An 18,605-nucleotide genomic window follows, 5' to 3' on the forward strand; every position below is an offset into this window, starting at 1 on the left:
GATGTCAGGGCAGTGCATGAATAGGTGATGAGCTGGGGTTGGTCTTAATGATCTTAGCGGTGTTTTCCAACCTTAACGATCCTGTGATTCTACGAATGCAGGAGCACATGTACATAACAGAGGGCAGTGTTCAGCGCTTCGGACAGCTCTCACACACAGTTCTGAGGAAGGTGGTGAAGAAGTGATGTGCACGCTGCGGACTGGGAGCCCTGTGTCAGCAGAGCCGCAGGACCGGCAGGCTTTGTCTGGAACTGTGTCTAGATCCGGGACCCCGGAGGGGACAGCCGGGCAGGAGCGAAGCGCACAGCTCCGGGACGGGATGGGACGGGACGCGCCCCGTGGACAAGCTCCGGCCGAGCCGGCGTCGAGCGCGCAGGAAGACCGCCCCGCAGCGCGGCTCGGCCCCGCCTTCACACCCCGGCGGCCCCGCGGGACGCGAGCACCCCCGAGCCGGGGTCGACGCGGCCCCGCCGCTCCCCTCCGCCGCCGCCGCGGCTTCTCGGCCAACAGCGCCCCCTAGCGGACGGAGCTCGCCGCCGCCGCCCCTCCTCCGCCGCGGGGCACAGTCCGCCCGCCCGCACCCACCTGGCACCGCCGCGCCCCGAGCTCCGGAGTCCGCGCTTCCCGCCGGGGGCAGCGCCCGCCCCGTCCCGCTCTGCCGCCACCGCCTCGGGAGGATGCGGCGCGTCCGCGGGTTCGAGCACCCCGTGACCCCGAGGCGCCGGGGCGGGGGTCCGTGCCCCGTGCCAAGGGTCGGCCGGGGCGGGGGGCGGCCGGGACCAGGGGCGGGGGAAGGAAGAGCGGGAGAAGCGCGGCGCGGCGCTGGCGGCAGCGTCCCCGTCACCTGCGGGCGCTCCCGGGACGGCGCGCTGCCTGCGCGGCCCCAGCCCCGCTCCGCTCGGGGGTCCGCGCCGCGCCTGTTGCATCGTCCTCGGCGGGACCGCCCGCGGAGCGCGCGCCGCTGTCCGTGCCGGGACCCGGCGATGCCCCGCGTGGGACGCTCCGCCGGTGTCCGACAGCGGCCGCTCCCTGCCTCGTCGCACGTCCCCCGCAGCTCCCGGCGGGGCTCTCTCCCCTTTTGTCTGTGTATTTTTAGGTCATTAGAGTGGAGGGGTAGGTAATCCCCAGGCTCAAGTTCCAGAGGGGCGGGTTCTGGCCGGAGGTGGAGTCACTTTTCATTTAAATCCCCGACTATAAAATGGGCTTAAAGAGAAGCGGGATCTCAGCCGTGCCGCGCAGACCCCGGCACGCAGGGTCCGGGGGGGCGGGCGGGCAGCCCTGCCCGCAGCAGCCGCCGCGGCGATGCTCCACTCGCTGGGCGCTCACACCTTGCAGCTGCTCACCCAGGCGGCCGCCTGCATCCTCCTCTTCCCCCGCTTCCTGCTCACCGCCGTGATGCTCTGGCTCCTGGATTTTCTGTGCATTCGCAAGAAGATGCTGACGATGCCCACGGCGGAGGAGGCGGCCGGAGCCGGCGAGGGGCCGCCCCCCGACGACCCTCCGGTCTGCGTGTCCGATTCCAACCGCATGTTCACGCTGGAGTCGCTGAAGGCCGTGTGGCACGGGCAGAAGCTGGACTTCTTCAAGTCGGCGCACGTGGGCTCGCCGGCCCCCAACCCCGAGGTGATCCAGCTGGACGGGCAGAAGAGGCTCCGCATCCTCGACTTCGCCCGCGGCAAGAGGCCCCTCATCCTCAACTTCGGCAGCTGCACCTGACCCCCGTTCATGGCCCGCCTGAGGTCCTTCCGGCGCCTGGCCGCGCACTTCGTGGACATTGCCGACTTTCTGCTGGTGTACATCGAAGAAGCGCACCCCTCCGACGGCTGGGTCAGCTCGGACGCTGCCTACAGCATCCCCAAGCACCAGTGCCTCCAGGACAGGCTGCGGGCGGCGCAGCTGATGCGGGAAGGGGCGCCCGATTGCCCCCTGGCCGTGGACACCATGGACAACGCTTCCAGCGCTGCCTACGGCGCCTACTTCGAGCGGCTCTACGTCATCCAGGAGGAGAAGGTGATGTACCAGGGAGGCCGAGGACCGGAGGGCTACAAGATCTCGGAGCTGCGGAGCTGGCTAGACCAGTACAAAACCCGGCTCCAGAGCCCCGGCGCGGTGGTCATCCAAGTGTAAAAAGGACCCGGCAGAAGGCGCGGGGGGAGAGGGGACGGCGGGCGGAGGAACGCGGGGGGGCTCCGCGCCGGGGCTGCGTGCGGGCGAGATGTGCCATAGTCCTTTCTCTATTCAAATCATGTTGATTTGCCAGCCACGCTTTGTCAATACTGTATTTCCATGTGCGTTTTGTAAATAACTCTTTTTTTTTTTTTTTTCCTTTTTTTTCTTTTGAGAAGCGTTTACTATTTTTTAAGGCGGCTCTCTTTCTTCGGGATCTGTTCCCAGCTGCGTGTGTGCGCGGGTGTGTGTCTGAAAAGTTGTGTACAAGTGCTCCGTGCTGCCTAGCAAGTGCTAACTGGGATTTCTAGTATTTCTTTGTGATGACCGATTTTGAAATGGGTTTCTCTAATGCCAGGAAATCGTGTCTGATGTTGTCAAGTACTAGAACTGCCAATAGCCAGAGCTGAACGGAATGTCCTATTTATGGGGGGGGTTTTGTAAGACGTTCGTTCACCTTTTTTTTTAATGAATTTTTTTAAATAATAAAGGTTGAGTAAATACACGTCTAACCTTTCCCGTCTCTCTCTATCTCGCTTCAGAGCGCCGCATCCCCTTTCCTCCTGTCCACCTTCTCACTTCCCCTCCACGGCCGAGGAGCGGCTGCCGCCAGAGGATGCGCTGCCGGGTGCTGCGGCGGGACCCGGAGGAGAGGGGGGCATTGGGCGTCCCGGGGGCAACCCCTACCTCCCGGGCTCCCGCGGGACGGGTGGACGCGGTCCCGGCCGGGGACGCTCCGTCGAGGAGCGGGGGCGGCTCCGAGGTGCCGGGGGCGGGGTTCGGAGAGCACCTGCACGTCGGGCAGCCCCGCTGCGCACCGCCTCAGAGGGCGGGGAACACCGCTCCGCAGCCCGCAGGTGATGCCGAGCTGAGAGTCTCTCCGAAGACCCCAGCGGCATCCGCTCACCGGACCCTCGGGCGGCTCCACGGCCGCGGCGGGACAGGATGGGAGGGGACGGGACGGGACGGGGTTCCCGGTCTTTGCAGCCTACGGTGGGGCTCGACGGCGGCTCCCGCCCGCGGGTGAAGACAGAGCGGGTCCCGCGGCTCCGTACGGTTCTGGGCAACGCGGGTGCCCCGGGGCCGGAGGCCCGAGGTGGGCGCTGAACGCGGAGCGCGACGCTCTCCATAAACCCCGGAGCCGGCGAGGGGGGACCTCCGCTGCCGCCCCGGGAGAAGGAAAGGTGCCGGCCGTGTCTCACCTGGTGCCCGCATCGCCCCAACTCCCCCACTGGACAAAACGGCGCTTCCCCAGGGTCTGCCTCGCCCGGCAAATTGGGCTGCCCCTTACGTAAGGGCGTAGACACTGCTCTACCGTTCTGGCACAGGAGGACCCAGGCGGGGCGCGGCGAGCTCCGGGCAGGTGCCGGTGCCGGTACCGGTGCCGCACCCCCGCCCCCGAGCACGGCCCGCCCGCACAGAGCGGGAGCTGTCCCACAGCCCGGCCTCGAGGATGGGTCCGCACCCCGGCTCGGTTCTCCTCTTTACAATAACGCTCTTCTGTGCTTTCGCACCTCGCCATCCCTCCTCCTCGCCCTCTCTTGGCACAATTCAGCTGTCACTAGAGCTGCGGGCACCCCCCGGCGCGTCCCCGCCCGCCCCCAGGATTTTGGTCAAAGGGTACCGGAGGTCAGGGCTGTTGTTGGTTTGTTTCGTTTCTCACTAAGTCAGCTCCGAAGCTCCATTCCTCCTTTACACCCAACACAGTAAGCTCTTACTTATCACTTTCTCTCTAATCACAGCATCAGGAGAAAAACGTGCTGTGAAAGCCCGGAATCCTTGAAAGACATCACACTTTTCCTTTGCTCAAATCAAAGTTATCTGCTCCTATTATACACTCTGTTGAAAATGAATCATAAAATGAATCAGCTCCGCTGAGCTTCCGGGGGGGCACTTGTTGGGCACAAATTAGAACAAGATGCTTTACATCCCAAAAGCCTGCGGGGTCCGGAGCCTCTTCAGCTGATACAGAGCACCAATAAATGCCCTATCTTTGTTATTTTTATTGCCTTTCCATCCCTTAAGTGTCTGACAAAGAGAAGACAGAGAGCAGCAGAGATTTATCAGCGAAAGATCTAAGTGGTGATTGCGTGTGCTGTCAATAATTAATTGAATTATGCCCTCAGCATAATCACATGCAGTCCTCGGGCTGGGAGGGGAAGAGCAAGGAGGAGGCTGTGTGGTCAGAGGGGGATCTCAGGACATGGTCCCAGTCATTACATGTGATGTAACATTGCAATGTGGTGCGTTCTGAGGCACAAATGGGGAAATACAAACGAAACCAACCACTCGAGTGTTATTTGCTTAACAACAGACATGCAGTAATAGCACTTGTTTTCAGTGTTTTGTTTTGTTTTGTTTTGTTTTTTATTTGTTGTTTTCTTTACTGTTTATTTTTCTTGCCAGAAATCCAAAGGTATTTTACGATGTGAACCAAAGATGTGCTGGTCAAAGGTACTTTACAGTGCATCATAAAACACTCCTGACTCTAAGCTGTTGGCTTCGTATTGTTCACCTTTCAGAAACCCAGTTTATTTTGTCTTTCTGATGCTTGAAGTAAACTGGAAGAAGAAATTAAAATCAGCCCAGCAAACATCAGGCATCCAATAAAAATGAAGAAGTGACGCACTGAAAGGATTTTGCAAGCAAATTCTTACCCCAACGCTAATTTTTCTGTACTTCTTCCAGTCACAAGGGAGATCAGCATATCATTATTAATTTATTATTTACTAAGAGCTGTTAGAGTGCTCTTTTGGTACACAAATGCAGGCAAACAAAGAGCTTGATTCATTTCTCTCCCAAGTTTTGCCCTGGTGTGACTTCAATGATACGGGTGCAGTCACTTCAGCACCACCTGGGTGTAATTATGATCAAAATCCGGGCTATTGCACTTCCTTTGCTTTCCTAATGGTTCAAAACCTCTATTTTTCTACAGCGTGCTGCGGAAGACAAGACAGCTGTTTGCAAATAGAGCTCCAAAATCATTCTCAAATTCCTTCTCACCGAGTCTTCCATCCTGCTCAGCAATGTCAGTGCATTTCCCCACCATCCCACACCCCTCCTGTGGCATGAGCATTGCACACCCATTGCTCCGTGCTCCTTTGCACTCACGTCCTCTCAGGGTATTGAGATTTGCATCAGGTATCTTTCTGTTTCAAACACTTCTCAGCATCCAGATGCCGAAAGAAATTCAGCACCTGTGTCCTTCTTTGCAAATTTCTCTTTTCAGACTAATGCTTGATGACGCCTCTTGAAAAGGGGCTCATTTTTGACCTCCGCTTAATTGATTACTCCATGTATCTCTTGTCCCCGTGGCCAACCAGCTGCTTCTTTGGAGATGGTGGGAGTGGTTTACAGTGGTAAATGCACCAACAATCAATGGCCAAAGCATCTACACTAGAACAGCAAGCATCATTCAGCACGTGCACATTACTTCATGCTTCAGTAATGTCAAAATATCAAGACAAGGTTAAAGTCCCTCAGCTGATATGTTTTATACAAGAATTCTTCTCAGGGTCACAATGTACAATGCTTCTGCTCATAAAATTGAGGATCTCACAGTTTGGTCCTGTACACATCAAACAGAAAACTGCCTATTTTTGTATCCTCTCTCCTTTTCAAGTTAATAGAATTGTAGAAAGGCTTAAGTTGGAAGGGACCCTAAAGATCATCAAGTTCTCTCCTGAGTGTTCCTTGTTTATGCAAATGAAAGCCCACACCTGTAAGCAGGAAGTATTTACTTCTATTTCCTTTCAAGTAATAAAACACTCTCCCATCTTGAAAAGACCTTTAGAATGTAGCCAGATGGGGTAAGGTAGTTCAGCCTCCAACACATTGCTCCCCCCATGCCCAGAATTACCTGGACTCAGAGGTGATCCCTGAATATCTAATAAAGGCCACATCTAATTGTGGCACTTCTTACTAGAGATGTTCAACAATGAGTTGGGCACATGGGCACTGGCAGAAGGGGATTCCCTTTACTACTGTAGAGTAATGGGCATTACATTCTATAAACAAATTTAATTTTTACTGAAAACCCCTGGCATGAAGGGCAAGGACCACGATGCAGCTCTCTGCCTCTTCTGGCCATCCTTTCTCTGACACTTTCTTAGGCTCAGGCAGTATCTGATGCATCTGCCTTTGACCAAACTTTCACATTCACTCCAAAGCAGCCGCAGTAGCAATCACATTCCCATTGCCTTGGTGACTCTTGATTTTTGTTGTTCTTGTTATTTTTGCCCGAACAGTCAGAATGTAAATTCCTTGCAGCAGCCAAAAATGAGTATACTCCATCTCTTCCAAGTTGTCAAGTTCAGTTCCCCAAGTGATGGGCCACACTGTGGAATTTCAACTAGTTCTCAAAGCACAGAACCTCACTTCAGGTGCCATAAAGGTGAAAAAAATTGTATTGAAACATCTTTCAGAACTTTCTCAGAGCTCATTTAACTTCAGAGTGTAATTATGCTGAAGATAAAATCAATGCTGAAGCTCTGACAGCAGAAATAATTTCCAAGAATAAAAATCATTATGTAAACTAAGGATGTACTTCAAGCGTACATTTATGAAAAATGATATTATGTGATAAAATTTGAAGGTATGGATTACTTTTTAAAATTCTTATAAAGGAATTGACCCTTATAAAAGCTATGAGACTACAACTGAAGGAATTCAAAGCAAGGAAACTATGGTTTTGAGTGATCTCCTTCATTTGTGATGAAGAACAATCAGGAAAGAATAGGGTGTAAGTCCTTTGTCAACTGGATTTGTAACACATGGACATAGAGAACATGCTGCACTTCAGACAGATGCATACAATTGCAAACAGAGCTCAAAATTAGTCCAAAGTGGTTTTGGAACATTTGAAATGGAGAGGCAGGGGATTGGGCATTTTATAGAATGAGATATTTGTTTCAAAGAGTGGCAACTGTTAATAAATAAATAAATAAGCGAATTACGAAGTTAATTTCTACTCACTCTGAGTGGGACACAACCGTTTTATGTACGTCAGCAAATCATGAACATTTCTGGGGAAATACAGAATGTTAGGTGGAACTCAGCTGACCCATCTCCTGTATTTTGTTTTATCATAATTTACTTTTTCTCTTGACTGTATATCACCCTCTCCAGAATGCATACCACTAAACTGATTAAGCTAATCTTTTTTCTTTTTTTTTCATGTTCACAGATCTAAAGTTTATCTGTCAGTGTTTAGCCAGTTGGCGCATCTCAGATAATAACCTCCCATGGCATCAAATTCAATAGTTTGGTCCTCCTGATGAGAGCACAGTCAGGGTAAACAAAAAGAAGAAAGGTGTTTCTAAAACTTGCAGCCATCCCTCAGAACTAACCAGCAAGTCTCCTATGCCCATGGAACACTTGATTCACATGAGGAGTTGGGAGAAACTCAGTAGTGATTTACTGGTAGAATTGAAACCTGGTATGTGCTAGAGAAATACATCTCTATTTCCTGAAGCTGTAGAGGTTATCTGGTAGTATCAGCGCTTCCCATAGAAATTGTTGGAAGCTAAATCTAATCCATAGGAAAAAGACAAGACAAAGGAAAAATCAGGCTTTAGTTCGTCTTTTAAGTAATTGCATGTGCCCACAAACTCACAATTGATTTCCTGATTCCAGATCTCCGAAAGTAATGCCTCTATTTATTTCCATGGAAACTAAAGCAGATAAAAGGAGCACAAGAACATTAGCTGATTGAGCAAGTCCTCAACTACAAAAAAGTTATTTTTCAACATAGTTACCAGCATTCGCTGCATTTTGGCAGCAATGAAGAAGAGCCTGCATGCTACGTTCAGAAATCCACACCAGTAGAGGAGACCTACTGTCACTACTGTTAAAAAGCACCGCCCACTGCTTCACTGTGCTCACATCCACGTTCAGTATCCATAAATGTTCAGCAAGTGTCAGTAAGTGTCAGTGGGCACCATTTTTTTTTTTTGAATGGAGGAATTCAATGACACACTTTGCTCTTCCATGCAATTCCATGTCAGATGCCACTCTGTCAGACCACCCCTCTGCTGCCATTTGTCACACAGCAACAAAACATAACCGAATATTGTCGGGAAGGTTCAACCTCTACTGCCATACCACCACTATTTGCCTGTGATGTTGTGGGCCAACATCATAAAATAAGAGGCGTTACTTTCAGAGCAGCCCTTGTAGCCAGTAGGGTCTCCCAGAGAGACCACATCTCTGCATGAGATGCAGGAGCTATGGCCCAAAGGGGAGGATGATGAAATGAAGGAGCCTGTTGTCTGCTTCCCTGGTGCAGCACATGACAGTTGGCAGATGCATCTGGCTAAGTATTGCCTGTGAAACCTGGTGCTATTTTTAATGCCAGGTGAACAATAAGGGCATTCAGTGCAATTCCCAGCTCACTCGTTTTCAGACGATGGATGTGTCATCATTGTAAAATGGAATTTGCCTTTTTTTTTTTTTTTTTTTTTTAAAGAAAAGAAATCAACACTTAAGCCATACTTTTGAGCAAGTTAAAAAACTCCCAAGGGTATGATTGCCTTGTGTGCTGCTCTTGTTAATAAGGCCAAGGAAAAGCATCACTGGATGGGATTATAATCAACTGCTGCTTTAAATGCAGACAATTGAAGAAGGCTCCTCACTGATGGTTGTAAATTCATTATTAAGGACACCACTCAGAGTCATTTGGCACAACATTTTTTATGCAGAGTACAGAAAAGTGCAGTATTAGCTCCCAAGTAACTGGATGAGTTTAACACCCATTAATGGACATATCAGAAAACGTTTCCCAGATTTGACTTATCTCCTACACAAACTCAGAAGATGCAGACTGTTTTGCTGTTATTTACTCAAATTGTTGGTGTATTTTTTTGCTCTGTCCGAGATCCTGTTAATTTGAGAACCTGGTATCATCAGCTATTGTGCATTTTGCTGCTGACTCTGAGATCAAAAGAGCCTGGCTGTGTTCACCATGTATTACAAAATCTACAGGACGATGAGAGCAATTTAGTTGCACTAATCCTGTAACAGACAAACATTTCTCAGTTCAGTGCTTTGAGAAATGAGGGAATTGGTAGATTGCAATTTCACTACAGCTGGACAAATTTTTGGATGAATGTTTAATGCACCCAAAATGCTGGTTCAACCTGGCTAAAATCCTGACAATTGCAAAATTTTTCTAACAAAAATTCATTAAAATATAAACACATTAAAACTAAAAGCAAAAATCTATGTCCATATTTTAATTATAGACCGCTTTTTTCCCCTTATATTCCTAAATATATCTGGATTTAATTTGCCAGAAAAGATACACAAAAAATTAAGTTTCATTTTCCATTTTGGCCAACTTAAGAATTTCTATTTTCCTGTTAGACAGATGAAATAAAATTCGCATTACTCAAATTCACTGCTCTATAGTCTTTCTTCCTGTTCATGAATCGTTCATGAACTGTTTATGATTTGTTAATCTATTCTTTATCCACGCACTTCATCAATCAAATTTCATGAACAAATTTCAGCCAAGAACATATCAACTAATTGCTCACTTTGGGTATTTATTTAACTGTGTTATATAGCCAGCACTTACACCAACAGTGTGATATTTGTTCCACTGCTGAATATGTAAGTTGGGCTTTGAAAGAAAGGAAGTACCAAATATTGAGTAATGAAGTTTCTTAGATGAGAATTTTCAGACAATAATCACTAGTTTCCATCCAGTTAACGGCACTCTCCATCTTCAAGCCATCAGCATGTTTTTCGTTTCGTGAATTGACATATGTGGGTTGCTCTGAAAGTAATGCCTTCTATTTATTTCCCTGGAAACTACAACAAATGCAAAGAGCATAATAACACTGTTTGATACAGAAAATTCTCAGCTAGAAAACACTATTTGTCAACATAGTAACTGCCATTAGCTGTGCATTTTTGCCAGTGATGAACAAGAGCCTCATAACAATCTGCACCAGTGGAGGCTACCCACTGTTTCACAGCTAATATTGACAGCATCATCATTAGGAAAACATTGCCCATACAGTCCAGCTTTCACTGTGCTGATATCCCATGTTTGGTCTCCATAAATATTCAACAAGTGTCAATGAACGTCAATGGGTACCATTTTTTCTGCACTGTAAAATTCAGTGACACACCTTTGCTTTATATGCACTGTTATATCAGACGCCATTCTGTCAGACTGCCCCTCTGCTGCCATCTGTCACACGGCAACAAAACGTAACAGAATACTGTTGGGAAGGTTCAACCTCTACTGTCACACCACCATTTCCCTCTAACATCGTGGGCCAACATCATAAAATAGAAACAATACATTCATGAACTATACATACAGTGGGACAGACTAGACAATAAAATGCTTTAACAAAAAAAAAAAAAAAAATTTAGATATCAGTCTTTAGACTTCCAACATAATTCTCAATCTCCTTCCTGAAATAGTTCTCACTTCTCTCACAAAGGAGCTTATTCGGGATATAAATCAGATATGTTACAGAAAAAAAGCCAAAAAATCAGGTTTGCTGTAACTGTGAGGCTACTATTTGTTTCCAGATCATTAACATTGTTCTTTATTTTATTCTGACCAGATTGTCTATTCTGACTCGAGAAACCTTCCCAATGCAAGTTTGCTGCTAGCCAATACATTCCCACATAAAAAGCTATTTCCACAAATGAGAAATTAACAAACAACAACAACAAAAATCATTCAAAAGTTTCAGGCTCTCCCTAGGACAGACTTGCAGAGCCGCACGAAGCTGCTTTCATTGTCTGATTGGCCAACATGTTTACATATCTTCCCCTGCTGCACACGCGGCCAAGCATTGTGTAGGCAGACAAGCTGGCCAGTAAAATCTCAAACAGCAGTGAAACATTCCCATCAATGCAAACAACAGCTCTCATTACAAATAATTGTCTTGTCATCTCTCCCTAGGCTCATTCTCTTTCCTTTCCTTCCCTCCTGCCTGCATTTCCTCAGAGATGTTCCCTCTCCACCAACAGAGCCTTGTGTTACTTCTCTGCAGCACTGCTGCCCTCCATTCTGAAATCTGGCATTACAGTGAAACTTCCAAGAATTCCATTCTCTGAAGCATTATGAGTCACACTGTAGTCTTCGGCAATATTTTTAAAACGCCAATGTTTTTTTAATCACTCTTGAGACCCACAGAAGAAAGTAAGGATATTATCTTGCTAACTTACAGTCGTGGTTGTTTTTTCTCTTGCCACCCACACTCTCTCATCTTTCTCCAGATACTCTGCTCCAGCCTCTCAATAGTGCAGGCATATGGTATTCAAACATGCCAGAGTCTGACTTCAGGTTTTAGTCATTTTTTTTTTCCTGTAAAAAGGATGGAGGGACATTAAGCCTACGACCCATTGAGAGTTTCCTTTAAATAAGAGGTATTTTAAGGTCTGTACTTTAGTATGGTAAAACTAACAAGTAAACGTCATATCTGAGGAAGAACACATCATATCCAAATACCAGAAATGCTGTATCAGAAATATTAGAGTTGGTGCAGAATTCATGGGTGCAACTGGGTTCATAAGAAGGGGAGAATTCCTGCCTCCCACTTTCAGTGACTTGCAAGTAAGCTTTATAACAGGGAGCCAGTGGTTTTCAGGAGCTGTAGCTCTAAATACCATTCCTGATAATTGCATAGTTTTTTTTCTACTTGAAGAGCTTTCCATTTTAGCTAGAGAAAAAGAAACATTACTAAGCTACAGTAAGTTCACAGTTTATTTCCATTGTATTTCAACTGTTTTGCCTTTCTTTTGTGCATGAGGAATAAGGCAGCTTGTATTACAACAGACATTTCAAATTTAGGGAGGAAGTCCCTTAAATTGCTGCTATCTGCCCTGCAGAAGCTCATGTGATACTCTGAATAAATATACCTCAAGGTAAGTGTATAACGCTGGAGAACGGGCATTTGATAAATAGGATCCTTAAAGACAGCAGTTATCTGAGCTTCAGGAGAACAGCTTCTTGCACAGAGCATTCAGGGATGCCATTTGAAAAACTGCCAGGAAATAAGAGAACGAAGAGACCTAAATTCCAAATTACCAGCTGATCACATGAAGAAAGTACTTTCTTAGGTCTCAAAAGTTCCTGAAAAATGGTCAGTGAGTTTGCCTGTGCAAGAGATGTTTGGAGAGAACTGCAAAAATAAACACATCACTGAGAAATGGAGGTAGGATGGGTGAGATTTGCTTAAGAAAAGGTGAGAACAGTGCTAAGTGAAAGAGAAAAGAATCCATATTAAACGGTAGCATTAGCGCAGTAAGCCAGCAAGCTGCAAGTGATTAAGGATCTTCGGAGTCAAAGTTAGAATGAAGAGTTTCATATGCACACTCACACACACTTATTTGTCAATTAAAAAATGAAGCAGAATCTTACTGAAACTGCTGATGTTACATCCAACTCAAATAGGGCCTTTTCATTTCACTGCCTTGTATACAAAAATGTGGAAAAGCAACAAACTTGTTTCCTCTTAGTAGGGTTTTACTCCTTCTCTAGACATTTTTAAGAAATCTTGGCCAATTTTTTTCTTTTGACTGTCCTGATCCTAAACTTTTGGTGGATGCTGGAACTACAAGGCCAACATGTTTTAAATTATTTTACTCATTGTGATTTTTCAATATGAAACAGAAAAAGATTTATTTATAAAATCATAGACTCACCAAGGTTGGAAAAGACCTCTAAGATCATCCAGTCCAACCATCCACCTACCATCAATATTTCCCACTAAACCACATCCCTCAGTACAACATCTAAACATTTCTTGAACATCTCTAGGGTTGGTGACTCCACCACCTCCCAGGGCAGCCTGTTCCAGTGCCTGACCAACTGTACTTCCTAACGTGCAACCTGAATCTCCTGTGGCACAACTTCAGGTCATTCCCTCTAGTCCTATTGCTGGTTACACTGGAGAAGAGGGCACAGCCTTCCTTCAGGCAGTTGTAGAGAGCAGTAAGGTACTCTTCTCCAAACTAAACAATCCCAGTTCTCTCAACTGGTCTTCATAAGGCTTTTCTAAGAGACTGGTCAAAAAAATTAGCACAGTCACTTAGCATTAAGCTTTTTTATCCATATTTAGTCTCCCTGGTGCTAACTAAGCTGTTATACCTCAGTAACAGACATCCATACATCTTAATGAATATCTGTTGTATACAACACAGCTAGAACTCCAACTTCAAAGCATCTATAATTATCATTATAGGTTCAAGAGCCCACTCAAAACAGGTATCCAGTTTGGGACATTTGTCTTAAGACTGTAGCAGTGATAGGCTGAGATCTTTGGTAACTACTGATGTCGTTGATCTAGAGATTCCAATTCCTATTTCAGTTTCTAGGGATTTCGCTTTTTCACTTAAGTTATCTTAATCAATAGACCACTTCTTTTAGCTCCTTATGTTTCCTTAATTCATACTACTTCTAAGAAAAAGAGCAAGTGTCTCCTCCTGATCTGAAGACCCATAACTGGAATTCAGTACCTTCATCAGCACAGGATGCAACAGGCACTACAGAAAACTTCTGGTGGTGGCGAGGTACTGGCACAGGTTCTCCAGAGAGGTAATAGATGTTCCATCCCTGCAGACAGCCAAGGTCAGGCTGGATGGGGCCTCTGAGCATCTGATGGATGCTATGGGCGTCCTTGCTCATTGCAGGCAGTTAGACTGGATCGCCTGTGAGTTTCCCTTCCAACACAAAAAATTCTATCAGTCTATGGAGCGGGTAGCAGACTTAGCAAAGAGAATGCCATCAGTCAAAAATCAATAGCAAAAAAAAAGCTCAGATTACTCTGAATCATTCCCCTGACTGGCCTTCATACTACCTCTTACTGGCTTTTCAGGAATAATTAAAAACAGGTGGCACTTGCACTATTTCTATATGTATAAAGCAAGCCAAAATTCAGAACTGAGTTACTACATATTCAACTGCAGAAAATGGTAACTACACCAGCAATTTGCGTGAATTCACGCATACTTTTTCAAGGCTTTACTGGAAGAAAAGGCAATTGACACTACAAGGAAACCCAACGAATACAAAGTATGAGCTATGAAAATGAAGGCTTTTGTGAAATTTAAAAAAGTGACACTGATGTGAATTCGCATGCCTCTAAAACAGACTCTTCTGTTGTAGATACTGGGATTGCCAGACTAAGCTGAAGGAAAGCCAAAGTCTAGATTGATCCACTTTCTATTACAGTTGCCTACATATATATGTGAAAAACAAAACACAGAAAGCAATGTTGAAGAGCTCATAAGGAGAATAATATCTAATTAGTTAGCTATGAAGATGTGTGGGTTCAGGAACAGACTTGCTTCAAAGGGTTTTCTGGGTGTTTTCTTTTTCTTTCCTGCACAAGATTCACCTCCAGAATTCAATTTTCTTTCTAAGCATTCTTTAATGAACTCCCTAATGACAATGATTTAGCCATGAAATTATTATTTTGTTCACTCTTTTTCTTTTCTATAAAATGTCTCTTCAATATCATTTCTGAAAAAAAAAAAAAAAGAGAGAGAGAAAAATAGTATTTAGGGTAATCAAAGGATAAGCATCCAAAAATTTAAAAGACAAAGACTGCATATTTAACAAGATTATCCATGCACTGCAATATGATGGGAGTTACAGCTGCGACAGAGATTTAACTGCGGGAGAACTGATGCAGATTTGCAGATGGAAGTCATGTCTCAAAAATGCATTAGGCATTTTTAGGAATGTGTGGATAAGATGAGCTGTTTGCCGCGGTGTTAGAATTCTCTGCTTGGATGCCTGGGTGCATCTGCTAGGATTTCCATGGATCAGAGAACCTTAACAGAGTGAAGCTATCGTGGCTCAAGAGGAACAGTTTCTTTCGCATTACTATCTTGTTCAAAGTTAGGAAAGAAAGGAAGAAGCTGATGATCAATGGTCCACAGGGAGGAGGTTACTGCAAGGTGGCTTTAATGATCCTTTCTATCTTTCATTTCATTAAATCATTAAGATATATTTCTTCTAATGAATTTATATCAGTGTTTTAGAGTATTCCTGATGGTGCCTTTTAATTTCAATCAAAGTTGGTGACATTTAGACTGTCAAATTATTTTGGATAATTGCATTTGGAAATCAAGTTTTTCTGTCTTTACAGTGTTTTATTTATATATATATATATATATTCATATATATATTTATAGATTAATTATTTTAACACTGCCTGTGGTCAATAAACTGTAAAACTTTTCTCTCACATGGAGAAGAAAACTGAGGTAGGTCAGTTAGATGATTAACAGAAAGGGCCAAAACCGTGTCAAGCCACTATACTAGAAAACTGTCATTTGTACTGAACTCCTTCCTAAAAGAAATTAATTTAGGCCTTTCTTGACCTAAAATGTGGAAAATGTGACTAAAATAAAGATTTATTTCAGTCAGACATTTTTTGAAAGGAAATGTTCAAATTTTCGTGTTGCAATATTTTATATTTTAAAAATTACTTTGAACAGGACATCTTTACCTTAGCCAAACAGTACAATTTAAATAACCCCAAATAATATTAATTTGAAGTTTTTTTTTTCCTGAGGATGTTCATAAATTTGTCGTTCTGTTTTCGCTTGGGCTGTATGATGTGCTTTTACAAATTTTCCATGACTAGAATGCTGTCACAGGTCAAGCGAGGTGATCCTTCCATTCCACTCAACACTGGTGAGGCCGTATCTGAAGTGCTGGGAACAGATCAGTACGAGAGAGAGAGCACTACAGGAAAGACAACAAAAGGCCACTAAGATCATTAGGAAGCTGGACCATCACACGTGTGAGGACAGGCAAAGAGCTGAGAATATTTAGCATAGAGACATGGAGGCATATGGCGGTTTCCTTGAAGTCTGAAGTGAACGTGTAAAGAGAAAGCAAAGTTCTTCTTAGTGGTGTCCAGTGATAGGACAGTAGGAAATGGGCACAAACTGAAACACAAGAGTTACATCTGAAGATCAGAAGATTACTGTGAGGGTGTCCAAGCGCTGGTATGGGCTGTCTACGGAGGTCGTGGAGTCTCCATTTTGGAGATATTCAGAAGTCACCTGGATGCTGTCCTATAAAAGGAGAGGGCTTGGACCCAATGGACCCAGAGATCTCTTCCAGACTCATTCATTCTGTGATTCTGTGAAATACAACTTATATTTTGACAAAAATTGAAAAAGAAGGAATCGAGAAATCATTTTTTTTTAAATTAGTCTTTAACAAGGAAAAGATGCCTCAGCAGCTAAAGCAGCAGAATCTTGCTGGTGCTGTTATTTATAACAAGTGCTTAACAAAACAGCTATAAAAAAATGTAAACCAGTAGGAGGACATATGCATCCTTAGATTGGAAAGGAATCAGTGAGTTAATTTATGATGGAGACAATTATGCTGGAGAAGCAGGTACTGCGAAATGGAAAAATTCAAGAGGGAAGAATAAGATTTAGCACTTTTCCTATGGAAGTCTAAGGAATTCTAGCACTTACTTTCCTCCCTTTTACTCTCAGAATTATAATGGAATAGATGCTATCAGACAATATGTATGAACCCAAATATAGACCAAGAGCACACTGGAAAAATCAGCAATAGAACACATCATGAGACAATTTAGACTGGAATGTAACACTGGAGATAATCTAGTCCAACCTACTACTCAAAACATTTTCAGCTATGAGATTTGACCCAATCATTCAAAGTTTGATCTTGAAAACCTCTAAAGACTACACAACTTCTCTGAGCAATCTACTCCAATGATTGCTTGCCATCACTCTAGAAATGGTTTTCCTTAAATACAGTCTGAACTTCTCTTGTTTGAACTACTGTTATTTCTTGTCCTTTCACCACACAATACCACAAAGTGCCTGGCTCTGTCTTCTTGGTGATCTCCAGCTATAAGGTCCCCCAAAAGCCTTATGTTCTCCAGGCTGAAAAAGTCTCATAAGGCAAATCCTTCAGCCCCCTGACCATCTTGGTGACTCTCCACAGGCTGCCATTCTTCAAGAACCCCTCCAATATACAAGATAGTACCACAGGGCCCATCCTTCAGAAGCACGTTGCTCCAGCACTGGCCCCACAGGCAGTAGCTCTCTCAGCCCTCCCACCCCACCACAGGCTCCTCTCCACAGGCTGCAACTCCAGCCTGGGTCCTGTTCCTGTGGGGGCTCTCCACGAGCAGAATCTCCTCCAGGCAGCATCCACTGCTGCACCATGGCTGCACTTGGAGATTTGCTCCATGTGGTGCCGATGGGCTGTGGGGAAACAACTTCCTCCACCATGGACAGCTTCTGTATTCACAGAGGCCACCCTGATGTCTCAGAACTAATTATTTGCCATTTTTGCCTATTTAAGATGCTTAAAGTTATAGTTCTGCTTGTAACTTCCAGATGTACTGCTGATCTATAATAAATATTCATGACCATAGGACTTCTATAATAAGAGTAACATCCTTGAAGAAGGAGGGCAAGTCCAAAACAGTAACCAATCAGTACAGACTGGATGGAGACCATGACTAAGCATCCTTAGAAAACCTCTGCCAAACATGTTACAAAGTGAATAGGGGGACCACACCCCCAAAGGATCATCGAAGACCACCAAAGACCTCCACACAAGCCCAGAAGACTCAGATTTTTTTGTGTAACCTTGTACTGGTATAATGCTATAAGCACTATAATGCTATAAGTAGTAGGTGGGTGTGACTTATGCATTAGATAAGCAGGTATTACAAATTTTCAAACAGAAGTAGAAGGAGATGTGAAGACTTGAGGTGCCTGATTTGTGAAGGTTACCCTCCTTGCATCCTGTAGAGAAATAAAGAAATGTCTCCTCTCTAAATACTTGTCTTTTCAATGTGTTTTGGGAGATTTTCATATCAGCAGTGCTTGATAAGTTCCTTGCTACCAAAACCTTGTCATGTAAGGCCAATAAATAGCCTACTTTGCAAAACTGTTAGTAAAACTTCATCTTGTAGTACAAATATATAAAATACGAAATTTCAAAATATTTCCTTATTTAGGAACAAATTGTTGCTTAGCTTTTACTGAGACCAAAATCCCACTTAGGCAAATACATTACTCGCTTTTCCTAATTGGAATAGATTCAAGCATATATAAAAGTGCTTTTCTGTATCTGGGCAAAGTTATTGTACGTAGCATAAAACCATAACTGGATTTTGTATCTGATTACAGTGTCTTTCAAAACTTTACCCACAAATGATTCACACTGGCTCAAACAAAACCTTATGAACTTCAACATAATTAAAATATTGAAGCTAAAAGCAATGGAAGAACATATATCAAGTCTGGAAAGAAGCAGTGGCAGTACACAGCAGAGTTCACTCAGTATTACTTCAGATTTCCATTAGCTATCCATGGTGATAGACAAACAGCACTTAAATTTGTAAATGATATCGAATCATTACGAATGCTAGTGAAAAGAGTGAACTACATTGCAAAGGAGT

At 44.8% G+C, this 18,605-nt stretch overlaps 1 protein-coding gene across 1 annotated transcript; it reads left to right on the plus strand.

Annotated features, from left to right (window-relative positions):
- The first annotated feature begins 996 nt into the window (after positions 1 to 996).
- DIO3 (iodothyronine deiodinase 3) lies at positions 997 to 2,693 on the plus strand. The gene has a single exon (XM_031592874.2). The coding sequence runs from the start codon at positions 1,303 to 1,305 to the stop codon at positions 2,125 to 2,127; it is 825 nt and encodes a 274-aa protein (XP_031448734.1). The 5' UTR covers positions 997 to 1,302; the 3' UTR covers positions 2,128 to 2,693.
- The last annotated feature ends 15,912 nt before the right edge of the window (positions 2,694 to 18,605 follow it).

The sequence above is a fragment of the Phasianus colchicus genome, chromosome 5 (assembly GCF_987193195.1).
Source record: "Phasianus colchicus chromosome 5, bPhaCol1.hap1.1, whole genome shotgun sequence".
Taxonomy (NCBI): Eukaryota; Metazoa; Chordata; class Aves; order Galliformes; family Phasianidae; genus Phasianus; species Phasianus colchicus.